General features: G+C 43.7%; 1 protein-coding gene across 1 annotated transcript; it reads left to right on the plus strand.

The window, feature by feature from the left end:
- Nucleotides 1-1,653: 1,653 nt before the first annotated feature.
- rgmb (repulsive guidance molecule BMP co-receptor b) lies at nucleotides 1,654-10,898 on the plus strand. The gene is made up of 3 exons (XM_041043318.1): nucleotides 1,654-2,174; nucleotides 6,102-6,655; nucleotides 8,493-10,898. Exons 1-3 carry the CDS (start codon nucleotides 2,057-2,059, stop codon nucleotides 9,249-9,251), a joined length of 1,431 nt encoding a protein of 476 aa, XP_040899252.1. The 5' UTR covers nucleotides 1,654-2,056; the 3' UTR covers nucleotides 9,252-10,898.
- The last annotated feature ends 1,230 nt before the right edge of the window (nucleotides 10,899-12,128 follow it).

Here is a 12,128-nt window from a genome sequence, read left to right on the forward strand (position 1 = left end):
TATATATATTTTTTTTTAATATTTATATACACATAAGTGCACAGACATGCAAACAAGTAAAGACGGGCGGCACAATCTGTCAGAATGTAGTCGTCAGAAAAGGATTGCAGCAAACACCTTCAAAACACTTCCTCTCTTGAATGCAAACTGAGTATTAAAAGGACAAACACGTTGTAGATAAGCAGACCGGGTAAAAAATTATCTAGAACTGTAGATGCTTCGGTGCTTGCTTTGAAACCTGTCCAACTCCATAACCTTTACTTCAGAAAGTTAGTTTGGATCAGGTTCAACTTCTTTGCAAAGGAAAGTTTTAAAATGCATTAATTTCCATGACCTCCAGAATGCTGGTGTGAAGTTATTCATTTATGAATTATAGTTGTAGGTGGAGGGAACAATAACAACAGCAAGGTACAGTCTGTCTTGCATATGTAGTTGCGTGTTCAGTGTCTGTCATTATTGCTGGGAGGTGTTTACATTGTCTGCTCACCTTGCACCTTCTGCAGTTTTGTTCTTTTGACTGTACAGATTTACGACCGTCACAGTGTGAACTGTTTTGGTGTCTCTGTGTGTTGTCATGTCTGGAGAGCTTTGTGTCACGGAGGTGCTCCCTTCACTCCGCGTTCTGCTCTGTTTCTGTGATCTATTCTGAGCTTTTTGCCAATGAAGTAAGCAGAGATACAAACTTATCTGAAGAAATCCACAGAGGAAAGTTTGTGCACAACTCCCTCCAACTGCAACATAATTATCAACATAATTTGGAATAAAGTTAGAAGCGTGGTATTCCATTCCTGGAGGGTTTCATCAGAAAACCTAAAACAAGAAATCAAACAAGGAGTTAGCCATTTGACAGTGAATGCTCACCAACTAATATCATTTCTCCCACAAAATATCCAGCTCTCATGTTCAGAGGATCAAATACATCAAAGGCTTGAAGCAGCTGATTAATATCACCAGCAGTGAGAAAAGCCTGGGATCATCCTACATTCAAAACTATGAGGAGCATAAAGAGCAGCAAGTGGAGAAAAACGCCTCAGATTTTGGGAATTATTTTGGTTTTAACAATGCTTATATTTTAGTTATTGATGTGATAATATAAAGATCCCTGAAATAATAAGATTCATATTTCATAAAAAAAACATAAAAAAAAACTATGAAAATAAAGTTTTTACACGTAAACTTAAAACACTAACTTCAGTTGTTTTTGTACACTACTGCAAGAAAGAAAATACAAAAATAAAAAAAAAACAAAAAACGAACACACATTAAGAAATGGAGAATTCCTATGAGCTCTGGTTTGTCTTGACCAGCTTTCACTCTGCCGCATAAAATACCTTGGCAGCACTACATCGGAAACCCATTATTCTCTTCTTTGTACACAGTGATTTAATGGCATCTTACCAACGTTTTACAACTTTTATCTCCGGCCTCTTCATTATTCTGCAGAGTGCGCTCTCTCTCTCTCTCTCTCTCTCTCTCTCTCTCTCTCTCTCTCTCTCTCTCTCTCTCTCTGTGAGTCTTGGTAGGCGGGTTTTCCGCCAACAGGGTTTGGTTGATTCTCTATTGATTTGTTGGTGGGGCAGAGGAGGAGGAGAAGAAAGTGAAAGGGGAGGAGTGGAGGAGAAACCCCGGCCTGGTGAGGCAGAGAGAGAGAAAGAGGGAGAGATGTGACTGTGCGTGTTTGGGACGAGAGAGGAGAGCACCGAGTGATCACAATCAAGGCGAAAGTCCGACTGCGGTGTGAGCGCAATTAAATCACGTGGGGTGTGGATTTGTCCGGGGGAAAAAGTAAAAGTGTCGTCGGAGTGACTTCTGGTTGCACTTTGTTTTCCTCCTCTCTTTGCCTTTCCACCAACCGCCCCCCGCCTCCCTCCGCCCTGCATTCCGCGGAGCAGCTGTGTTTTAATGCCCCTGCGCACCCGAGGAGGAGAGGAAGGAGAGAAGAGTGAGGAAGAAGAGGCAGAAGAAGAAGGAGAAGAAGTCAGAAGGCCTGGACACCACCCCTCCTCGCCCTTTGGAGGTCTGTCCACTCTCCCCTCCTGGCCCTGCATGGACGGGGATGGGGAGAGCCGGATGCTGTGGCCGCGGGGCTGAGCGCCTCGCCTCCCCGTCTCTGGTGCGCCGCTTCCGGCCACTACTGCTGCTGATCATCGCTCTCTGCTGCGGTGCTCACATAGGTAACTAACTACACTTCATCCCTGCAACAACTACATGCTCTGGGTCATAATAGCCACTAATCTGTGATTTTTACGCACTTTGTTTTCCAGTTTAGTACTAACTGGTGATCCGCCGCACCAGCTACACCCCCAGCAACAACATGTCTTTTAATTCTGTTGCATTTAGAAGTTATCAGAGATATTTTATTAGTTATTAACCGTTTGCGATTATTGTGTTGCCGATCCGTGTTAGGCCCAGTGCTGTCTGACAATGGCTCTCTCTCCAGCGGCAGTGCAGCAGTCTGAGCACGGATCGAGTTTCTCCTCCTCTCTCCTGGGCCGTCATTCTCCTGTCTGCCGCTTAATGGCTCATGGAGGAGGGGAAGAAAAGGGAAGAGAGTGTGACTACCTCTCCTTATATCCATATATAAAGAATTACAGCTTTATTCAGAGCAATATTGAAACAGAAATCAAAATTTGTCAGTTAATGTGATCACAAAAAGTTTGGATAGGGGCTGTACTGTGTACTGTGTGTAAATCTGGCTAAACCTATTGTGAAATACAGTTTATGTTTAGTTGCATGATGCAAATTAATAAAATGCATCATAAGAAATAGTACCAAGGTGATTAAAGTTAGGTGGACTCTTTAATAGGAAAAAGCATAAACTAAATGCTTTTCTGAACAGCAATGTCTTTGTATTCATGGTTGTTTGTCTTCTGACAGTCACCAAAAGCAGAAACAGTGGACATATAATGTGACTCCTTTTTTTTTGTGGCTATACAGAGGTCACAATTCACCAACTCCTTATTTACCACATTGCTTGTTGGTTTGAAATTCATTTGGTTAAGTTTAGTGAAGGTACAGATGCATTTCTCCTTTGGTGCAAAAAGCAGTACAATGTCCTCTTTCCAGAAAGCTTTTTTTTTTGTTTGTTTTGTGGCCGAGTGTGTGTGTTGCTGTGTGTGCAGGGGGTTGGCTCTTGTGGCGGCTGTCTGTTGAGCAGTCACACCTCCAGTAATTAGTTTAACACGGCTCAGGCAGCGGGACAAAACCGCCTCTGCACGCTGCGTGGTGGGAACAGAGAGACCCACTTCACATTAAAGACCCTCTTGGCACTTTCTGTTACATGTGCGTAACCTGGAAAGAATGTGTATTGTTTAGTCTGTTTAGCTAAACAGAATGTTTTATTTGTTAAAATTTGTAGATTTCAGGGTGTTTGCACATATTTCATTGTCGCTCCAGCTGTCAGCCCCACGTGTCTGTTTAGACTGGAAGGCAGGAATGTCTGAATTGTTGACTATTGTTCGCAGCAGTGTCTAGGCGAGAGAGAAAAAGAGTGCGCACTGTACTGAGCTTCTGTAAAGCTTTGTATCTCTAAGCTTGGAGGGCTGTTTGTGTGATTTGAGCTCAGTGTGTGAGAGAGTGCACACAACATGGTGATCAATAAGCACTTCACAAGCCATTCCATCGGTTGAGAGATGATCCCAGTAGATCTTTTTCTGATCTCCGGAGATCAGAGAAGTTGGAGGCAGTTGGATAGGGAGACAAAGAAATTGCTAAACCTGGGAGATTCAGCTGGTGGATCTTTTGACCTCTGTCTGATGGTAGAAAAGGTGCCTAAGGATGCAGGGAAGAGAAGCTGAGAGATGACCCCGGGCGGGCGGGGTGTGTGTGTGTGTGTGTGTGTGTGTGTGTGTGTGTGTGTGTGTGTGTGTGTGTGAAGAGACCGGCCGGGGAATCGAGCTGAGAGAGCTGAAGGCTGAAAACAGAGTAGTGCTGATGGAGGTAAATGATTCAAGCTGGGGAAAAAAATCTGATCTGGACAGACAAGGCTTGAGAGAAAAGTAGAGATGAGACCTTTGGGATGATGAAGTCAGTTGGGAGAGGGGGATGGAGCGAAGAAGAGAGGCTGATGATGTGGTAGGGCATGGGAGGAGTGGTGTGGGCCTTGCTGGCTGGTTTATTGTGTCTATATTAGGTACTTACCCCAAGGAGGTGAAACAAATCAGACTCTGGATGCGCTGAATGACTCTCACACGAGGAGTTCTTTATTCTCAAAAATATTTTCAAGTCGAGTCAGTATTCATCACCCTGGCTCCATTTACCACAAATTTCTTACGTAAAATGGACAGAATGCAGGGTGAGCAGTGGAGCAGCACGATGGGAGCTGGTGTACAACTTCAGCAGATGCTTGTAATCAGAGACGTTTTAACCTTTGTATAAGTCAGCGGTTTGAACCCAAGTCCTTCAGTTACAGGGTCAACTCCCTTTTTGCTACGTCACCCTGCTGGGAAAAATGTCATTGAATGAGTGCTTTTGTGTATTTTCAGAGCAGCTCATGATTCCAATACCCTCTGAAAGAGAATAAACCCACTCTGATTAGATTGGAAGCGGTATTTCAGTACTGCAGGGCAGATAGGAGGGAAAGAAGGAGGCTGTTGGTGCGCCAGTCAAAGACACAATGTGTCCTCAGTACTCAAACCGTCTGTACAGTGGCGGTTGGCATGGAAGGCAGCCTGTGCATGTGTGTGTGTGTCTGTGGGCTGTGGTGTCAGTATTTAACAAGCTGGAGAGAGATTCTGAAGCATGGTGTGAGTGGGGGTCCGTACCTACACCCTGATTTCTAAAACTCAGAGCACTACTGCCCCCAGATGGTGGCGTCCAACTCCTTCATGCCCCCAAATCAAATAAGTGTGCAAAGAAGAGCTGGAATGTGCTGTTTGCTTGTGTGTGTTTATGCATCAGTGGTAACTTACGGTTGTTAATTGACTGTGTGACGTGAAGTGAATCTGTTGATTTCAGTAAAAACCATGGACTTTCTGCTTTTGCTTGACCATTGGGAGATCATACCACCATCTGAAGATCACAGACTGTGTGTGTTTAACGGAAGCACGACCAGCATTCTTTCTAAGATAGCTATTTGTGTGTGTGTGTGTGTGCGTGTGCAGCTGCCCATACACTGCAGAGCCTCTCTCTCAGGCCTAATCTAATAGCAGCACGCTGTGACTGATGCATTAGGTCTGGTCTCTAATCTCTCTCTCGCTCTAACTCCCTCTCTCTCTCTCTCTCTCTCTCTCTCTCTCTCTCTCTCTCTCTCTCTCTCTCTCTCTCTCTCTCTCTCTGATGATCTATGATATAAAAGGCTGCTTTGACCCTCGTTACATTCAGAAATGCAGCAATAGATAAAACATCAGGGACAATTTCAGACCAAGAAATTTGTTCTGGATGGACATACGAGAACAGTATAATCAGTCTTTCAGATGCATTTCCGTTCTTCAGCCTGCTCTGGCGATTATGGTTTTAGCTTTAAACATCAAAAAGACAATAAAAAAACATAACTTAAAGTCACATTCAAGACACATTTGTTGTATATAAAGAAAAATTCTGACTTTTGTAGGGGACCACAAACACAACTGCCTTAAAAATTACCACAGAATTGAATAAAAAAAAGTGTCAACAAAACAGAGATTTACAAGTATCATGGTAGTATGTCTGCATGTAAAGCACACCCTGTATTGTCTAGTTATCTCTATCTACTATACCTCATGTGTTTTCCCTTGCTCCTTGGCTGTATGAGCAGCATTATCTCTTTCCTTGTGGAAAAACGTTCTTTATCTTTTCTCTCTGGCTGCTCTTTGGTTTATTACACTTAAGGTTTATTACACTCACAGAGCGGCAGTGCTGATTGAACAAGACTTTGAACCAGCGGACAGTTCTTTTTCCAGTTTTATTAGGCTGGATCGTAACAGGTTGGTAGTATTGTGTGTTTAAGATCAAAGCCTTCTTCACACTGTAACCTTAGGTGTCTTCTGTGAGAACATCAACTTTCCATTTCAAGTGAGATCCAGCTCTCAGTCTTGTTCATGCCTAAATTAAGAAGCATGTATGTATCAGTCAGCTTTATTACTCTCTTGCAGTATTTCTGACTATCTGTGTTTCCTCTCCAGGTCAGTGCCAAGTGGCCACCCCTCAGTGTCGTATCCAGAAGTGCACCACCGACTTCGTCTCCCTTACGTCCCACCTGACATCGGCCGTGGATGGCTTTCACACCGAATTTTGCAAAGCTTTACGTGCATACTCAGCCTGCACCCAAAGGACAGCCAAGTCCTGCCGGGGGAACCTGGTCTTCCACTCGGCTGTGCTGGGCATCTCAGACCTCATGAGCCAGAGGAATTGCTCCAGAGATGGGCCCACTTCTTCCACGCACCCTGAGGTCCATCCCGAGCCCTGCAGCTACCACAGTCGCACCCAGCACGCCCACGCACACTCCCACGTGCATGCTCACACGCACTCCCACGCCCACGGTCATGGCCACAGCCACTCTCGGCCTGGGTACCTATTCTGCGGACTGTTCGGGGACCCACACCTGAGGACATTTAAGGACAGCTTCCAGACTTGTAAGGTGGAGGGGGCGTGGCCTCTCATCGATAATGACTATCTGTCAGTGCAGGTCACTAATGTTCCCGTGGTACCCGGCTCCAGTGCCACAGCAACCAATAAGGTGAGAAGAGAACTGCTGCAAAGGGGGAAGCAGAGAGAAGTGGGCTTTTTGGGGCCTAATTTGCTGTCATTAAGGCTGAAAGAGTTTCCTAAGTGAGAGCAGCTGGTGTAATTTAGTTTATTTCTGTGTGTGTGTGTGTGTTTGTGTGCGTGCTTGTGTGTTAGAGAGAAACATTTTCTGTAATGACCTCTAAGTTGCTTTTCTGTTTCTCAGAGAAAGAAATCTTATCAGTGTGAGCCTGGAAAACTCCCTTGCTCTCGCTGTTCTACTTTTCTCTCTCTCTCTGTCTCTGTCTCGTTCTCTGTGTCTTTCACTACCTCTGACTCGCAGGTGTGAGGCAAACAGCCCCGATCTTGTGACTGTCTCTTTTGACTGAAGCAGTGTTAGAAACCTAACTTGGTTAATGGCTGCATATAGCGTGACCTCTAATAACATGGAATGAGATGTGTGAAAGGACCCACTGTTTACTTATGTGTGTGTTTGCAAGCATTTGTGTGTGCGCGTCTCATAAGTGGCACTCTTTACACTCAGCTTAAAGCACTGTGTGTTAAATGTCCTTATCCCTGTATGACAAAAATGACACACACACACTCTACCAAATGGATGACGAGCCACACAAGATGATCTTTGTGGTGTTAAAGAAGCAATGTTGATGTTTCCCCTGATGATCTACCCTCTCTAGTTTAGTCGATAGCTTTAATTATTAAAGCACATACACACCCCTGTATACACTTAGTCATACACACATTGGCAAAAACACACACACACACACATATTAAGCAAATAGTAGGGTTGCTACACTGTGGAGCTGAAGGTTTGACCTTGTGTCAGAGGTGGGGCAAGTTATTAGTCATGATTATTAGGGACACACACACTCTTTTACACACACACTCACTCACATACGCACACATTAACAGCCCTCCAGGCTTAATGGCCTGCCAGGCCTCATTCCTCACAGCTGTCATGCGAACAAAGCAGCCATTCACCGGAACTATGATGCTAGCGCTAACCGTAATGCTCACACCACACCCTGTATCCACCACTGCTTCCACTCACCAGTGGGGCCCTGTGTGTTTTTATGTGTATGTGTGTGTGTGTGCGTGTGTGTCAGCATGTTTGCATAGCTGTGTCAAATTACTACTTGTTAAAAAGTCATTTAGTCATTTCTCAAATGCAGTGTGATGAGAGTCAATAACCTGAGTAATAGGTAAATGTTAATGCACACACACATTAACATTTACCTGAGTAACAGGTAAATGTTAATGTGTGTGTGCATGTGTGGAGAGAGAGACATTTCACTTAGATCTATAACCAATGATGATTTTAATTACCAATTAATCTGTTGGTTTCCTTTCCCCGATTAACTGATTAATGGTTCAGTCAAGATAATGCCAGAAAATATTGAAACAAAATTTATTTAAAGGATTGATCAGTAAGGATTGAACTATAAATATTGTTATTATCAATTAATTTCCTGATTATCATTTAATGTAAAAAAAAAAAAAACATTGTAAATGCTGTGCCTGATCAGTATTCAAAATCCCAAATATATGACATATATCATACATGACAAAGACAAGCAGCAAATCCTAACTGAAACGATTAATCAACTATCAAAATTATTCGTGAGTCATTTTGTTTCAACTAACTAATCAGCTGATTGCCTAAATGTTGCAGCACTACAGCTGATCAACTTATGGCTCCAGCTCAATTCATCTCTTTGATGAAAGTTGTGTTCCTCTTGTATCTAATGAATTGGCTTGTCATTCACTGAACACACTCTGGACTTAAAATGTCCCTACAATTTATCTGATGCGCCCCCTCTCTTGCTCTACAGATCACCATCATCTTCAAGCCCTATGAGGGTTGCACAGACCAGAGGGTCTACCAGGCCGTCACAGACAATCTCCCTGCTGCCTTTGATGATGGCACCGTGAGCAGTGGAGACCCCATCCACACTTTTTCTGGTGCGGACGGCGCAGGCGGGAAGGTCCGGGCTCTGTGGATCTCTGAGCGCACCCCGGGGCACCATGTGGAGCTGCATGCTGGCTACATTGGTGTGACTGTAATCGTACGCCAGCTGGGCCGCTACCTGACCCTGGCAGTGCGGATCCCAGAGGAGCTGGCTCAGGCCTACGATGCCACCCAGGACCTGCAGCTGTGTCTGAATGGCTGCCCTAGCGGAGAGCGCATCGACCAAGCAGGGCATCTTCCCCTGCCCCTCTCCCCACCCGCCCTTGGCCTACAGCTTCAGCAGCTACGACGGCCAAGCTACTCCTCACAGACACAAGCATACTCCTACGGTACCCCGCAGGTTTTCGGCGTGGAGGGGGCAAAGGAACGCTGCAGGGAGAAGCTGGAGGTCCAGGACATTTATTTCCACTCCTGCGTGTTTGACCTCTTGACCACCGGGGATGCTAATTTCACAGTGGCAGCGTACAGTGCACAGAAGGACATGGAGAGTCTCCACCCGCATCGGGATAGATGGAGGATCTACCCCCGTGGCTCTTCCACCTCCACCTTACACTCTGATTGTCAACCTATCACACGGCTCACTCTGCTCCTGCTGTGTGCTCTGAGTGTGGCGTTGATGTAATAGTGGGAGTGGGAGTCTTTGTGTGTGCCTGTATGCGTGTGGGCTTGTGTACTGTATGTGTGTGCACTAGAAAGAGAGTTTTTAGCTCTGAGCACTGATACTGAGCGCTGATTCCTCTCTCTTGCAGAGAGGAAACAGCAGGCTGGACAGTTACTGGGAGCTTGACGATTTTGTAGAAGAGGTATCAAGACCTCCCAGTGAGCACAGGAGATGCTGGTAACACTAACTGCATCTCACCTGGAAGAATCAGCTCTCTGGAGGTAAAAAAAAAACAAAACACAGGAGATGTGTGCAGTGTGTCTTTGGATAGGACACCTATGACAGTGACACAAACATTCCTGTGTGGGTGCATTGAGTGTGTGGATAAAAACTCCAGACTGTAAATAGTTCATTTTGTCTTCAGTGCACAGTGTAACAGTGTAGAGTTCGGGGGGGTTGTTTGTGCCATTTGATGTGATTTTCCTTTCATACCTCAGACAGAGGCTGTTTGTTTTAAGAGAAGCACTTTATTTTTATTTTATTATTATTTTTTAACAAATCCACATCAGTGTTTCTTCCTCCCATTTACTGTTCTTCACCAAAATCTCCAGCGGCTCAAGTTTTGGAGATCATCTTTAATTTGGTTTTTGATCCTTTCAAAGTAAAAGGCAGTTGATTACAAGGAGCTGCCATTTTTGTTAAAATGCATCATTCTTCCAGTAGCTGATTTGACTCAGTGCCTCATTTTAAGTCAGTCAATGTGAGTTGTTCTGTTGAATGTATTATGTATATTGTCACAGCAAATGCCATCAGTACTATTTTGTTGCTGTAAGAACTTGTTGTTTTTCCTCAGTCCCCATTTGTGTGAGTGTAGGTACGTCAGTGTTTTTTTTTTTTAATCCAGTTGGTGACATGCTTGAATGTGTTTTTATTTCACCTGAGAATCACATTAGAGGTATTCCCACCTTTTTGCCAAGAGGCTATGACAATACTGCCTCATGTTTGTTACTCAGCGTATTCTTTACTGTTTTCATTTGAGCCAAAGACAGATGATGTATGGTTTTTATGTACAGAGGAAAACATAACTCACCACCAAACCAGCACCCTTCTCCTCCTCACAGTCTCCCTCTCCCCAGTTTTTAAACTTGCTACTGTAGACTATTTTTCTCCTACTTCCAGAATTGACAAGCTGCTCCTTAATGCGATACGTGTAAGGTACTGGAGTGTAAACAGAACACTGCAAATCACTGAGAAAACTTCACCGCAGAGTCTGCTGGGACTTACATTTCAGCATTGTGGGAAATTAATGCCATTTGATACCTGCTAGAAAAGTCAGTCCCTACAACTATGAGCTTTTTCAATATGTAACATTCTGTATAATTACGCCCTACTTGTTTGGCCATATAAGCTTAATCTCAGTTTTTTGGCATTGTGATCTCTTACATCATGTGTGAGTGTCAGTTTGGTGAAGAGTGACTGGTCAGTGTTGAAATACTTAACTTATTTATGAACGTAGTGTCCTGTAGAGGAACTTAAGCTCCATATTCTTGCTGTTGGATAATTTAAAAAAAATGTCAAGATGTGATTGTACTGCCACCTAGTGGTGCTCTGTTGCTATGTCAGTGTGTTACTCAAGGCGCTCAAAAAAAAAAGTTCAAACAAACTGTGTGCAAGTGTTTTATTTAAAAAAACAATAAAGTCAAAATGGTCAAAGCTTACTTCCTGTTTATTCATTTTATATTTACAAGAATATAAAAAACAAAACATGAATACTAAAAATGTAAAGTTTAAAGTTATTTGTAAACTTCCAAATCCCTTGAGCCAAGTTTTCTTTGCAAACGTTTTAGTAATTCAAGGAATTCAGAATTAAAGATTACTGGGACTCTACACGTTTTCTCACAAAGGCACACACACACACACATATATGTACAGTATGTGCACTAACCCATCTGTCTGAGGTTAGGTTTTAAACAGATACCAGGTTTGGCCCCGCAAACACAATCTGCTTTCAACTGCCACAGCCAGCAACACCTGGGATGCCAGTGTGGAAGGGCTGAAAATGGCGCGACAAAAGATTCGTAGCATTTGAGAGCTCCTTCCTTCATGATCCTGATGGTGGTTAATTTCCCATTTAATCCAGGAGGCTTTCCAAAATGCTCCAAGACCACAGGAGCATACTTATCATCTTCCAGTGCAGAAATCCTCTCTGTGTAGAGTTCAGACAAGAAAAAGTTCCCCACTCTTGGTTAGTTTTTCTTTTCAAGGTGACATAGCGGATCAGAAGCTGTCCATTTCCAGACATCTGAAAAGTCAAATATACTGTTAAGTCTTAAGTCTTTAAAAAAAAGTGAAATTCAGTTAGTCACTTTTAGTGTCTGTGGGTAATGCTATTCTGATCTTGTTTTGCTCCAGTTAAAGCACATGGACTCTTACCACTTAATAACAGCATAAATGGTCATCAGAGTGTTGAAAATGATGATCTTCAAGAGAAGCAGCCTCATAGCCAGTACAACCACTGAGTTAGTCCACACAACAATGTCTGGAAATCAAACCACGCAGACCAACATAAGGAACAACATCTGTGTAGTATGAGTCACAGGGAATAGTTTGGAAACAATTGAAATATACCTTCTATCTCTTTATCCTCATGGCAAATCTTATCTTGAACGTCTGAAATTATAAAAATGTGTTAAAGGCTTGGTGAAACAATGAGACTCTGATGTGCTCATGTGATCTACTTTTCAGTCCTACCTGAAGAAGTGGTGTGGTGTCTCCTGATGACCTTCGGGTGTCGCCTGTGACTCACAGAGCAACTGTACGATGGCCAGTCACTGGTCACCACCGTGATAACCGCCACAGCGCTGTGACCACGATGCTTCCTGTTTAAAGCAATGCTGT

Source organism: Toxotes jaculatrix, chromosome 7 (assembly GCF_017976425.1).
Source record: "Toxotes jaculatrix isolate fToxJac2 chromosome 7, fToxJac2.pri, whole genome shotgun sequence".
NCBI classification, from domain to species: domain Eukaryota; kingdom Metazoa; phylum Chordata; class Actinopteri; family Toxotidae; genus Toxotes; species Toxotes jaculatrix.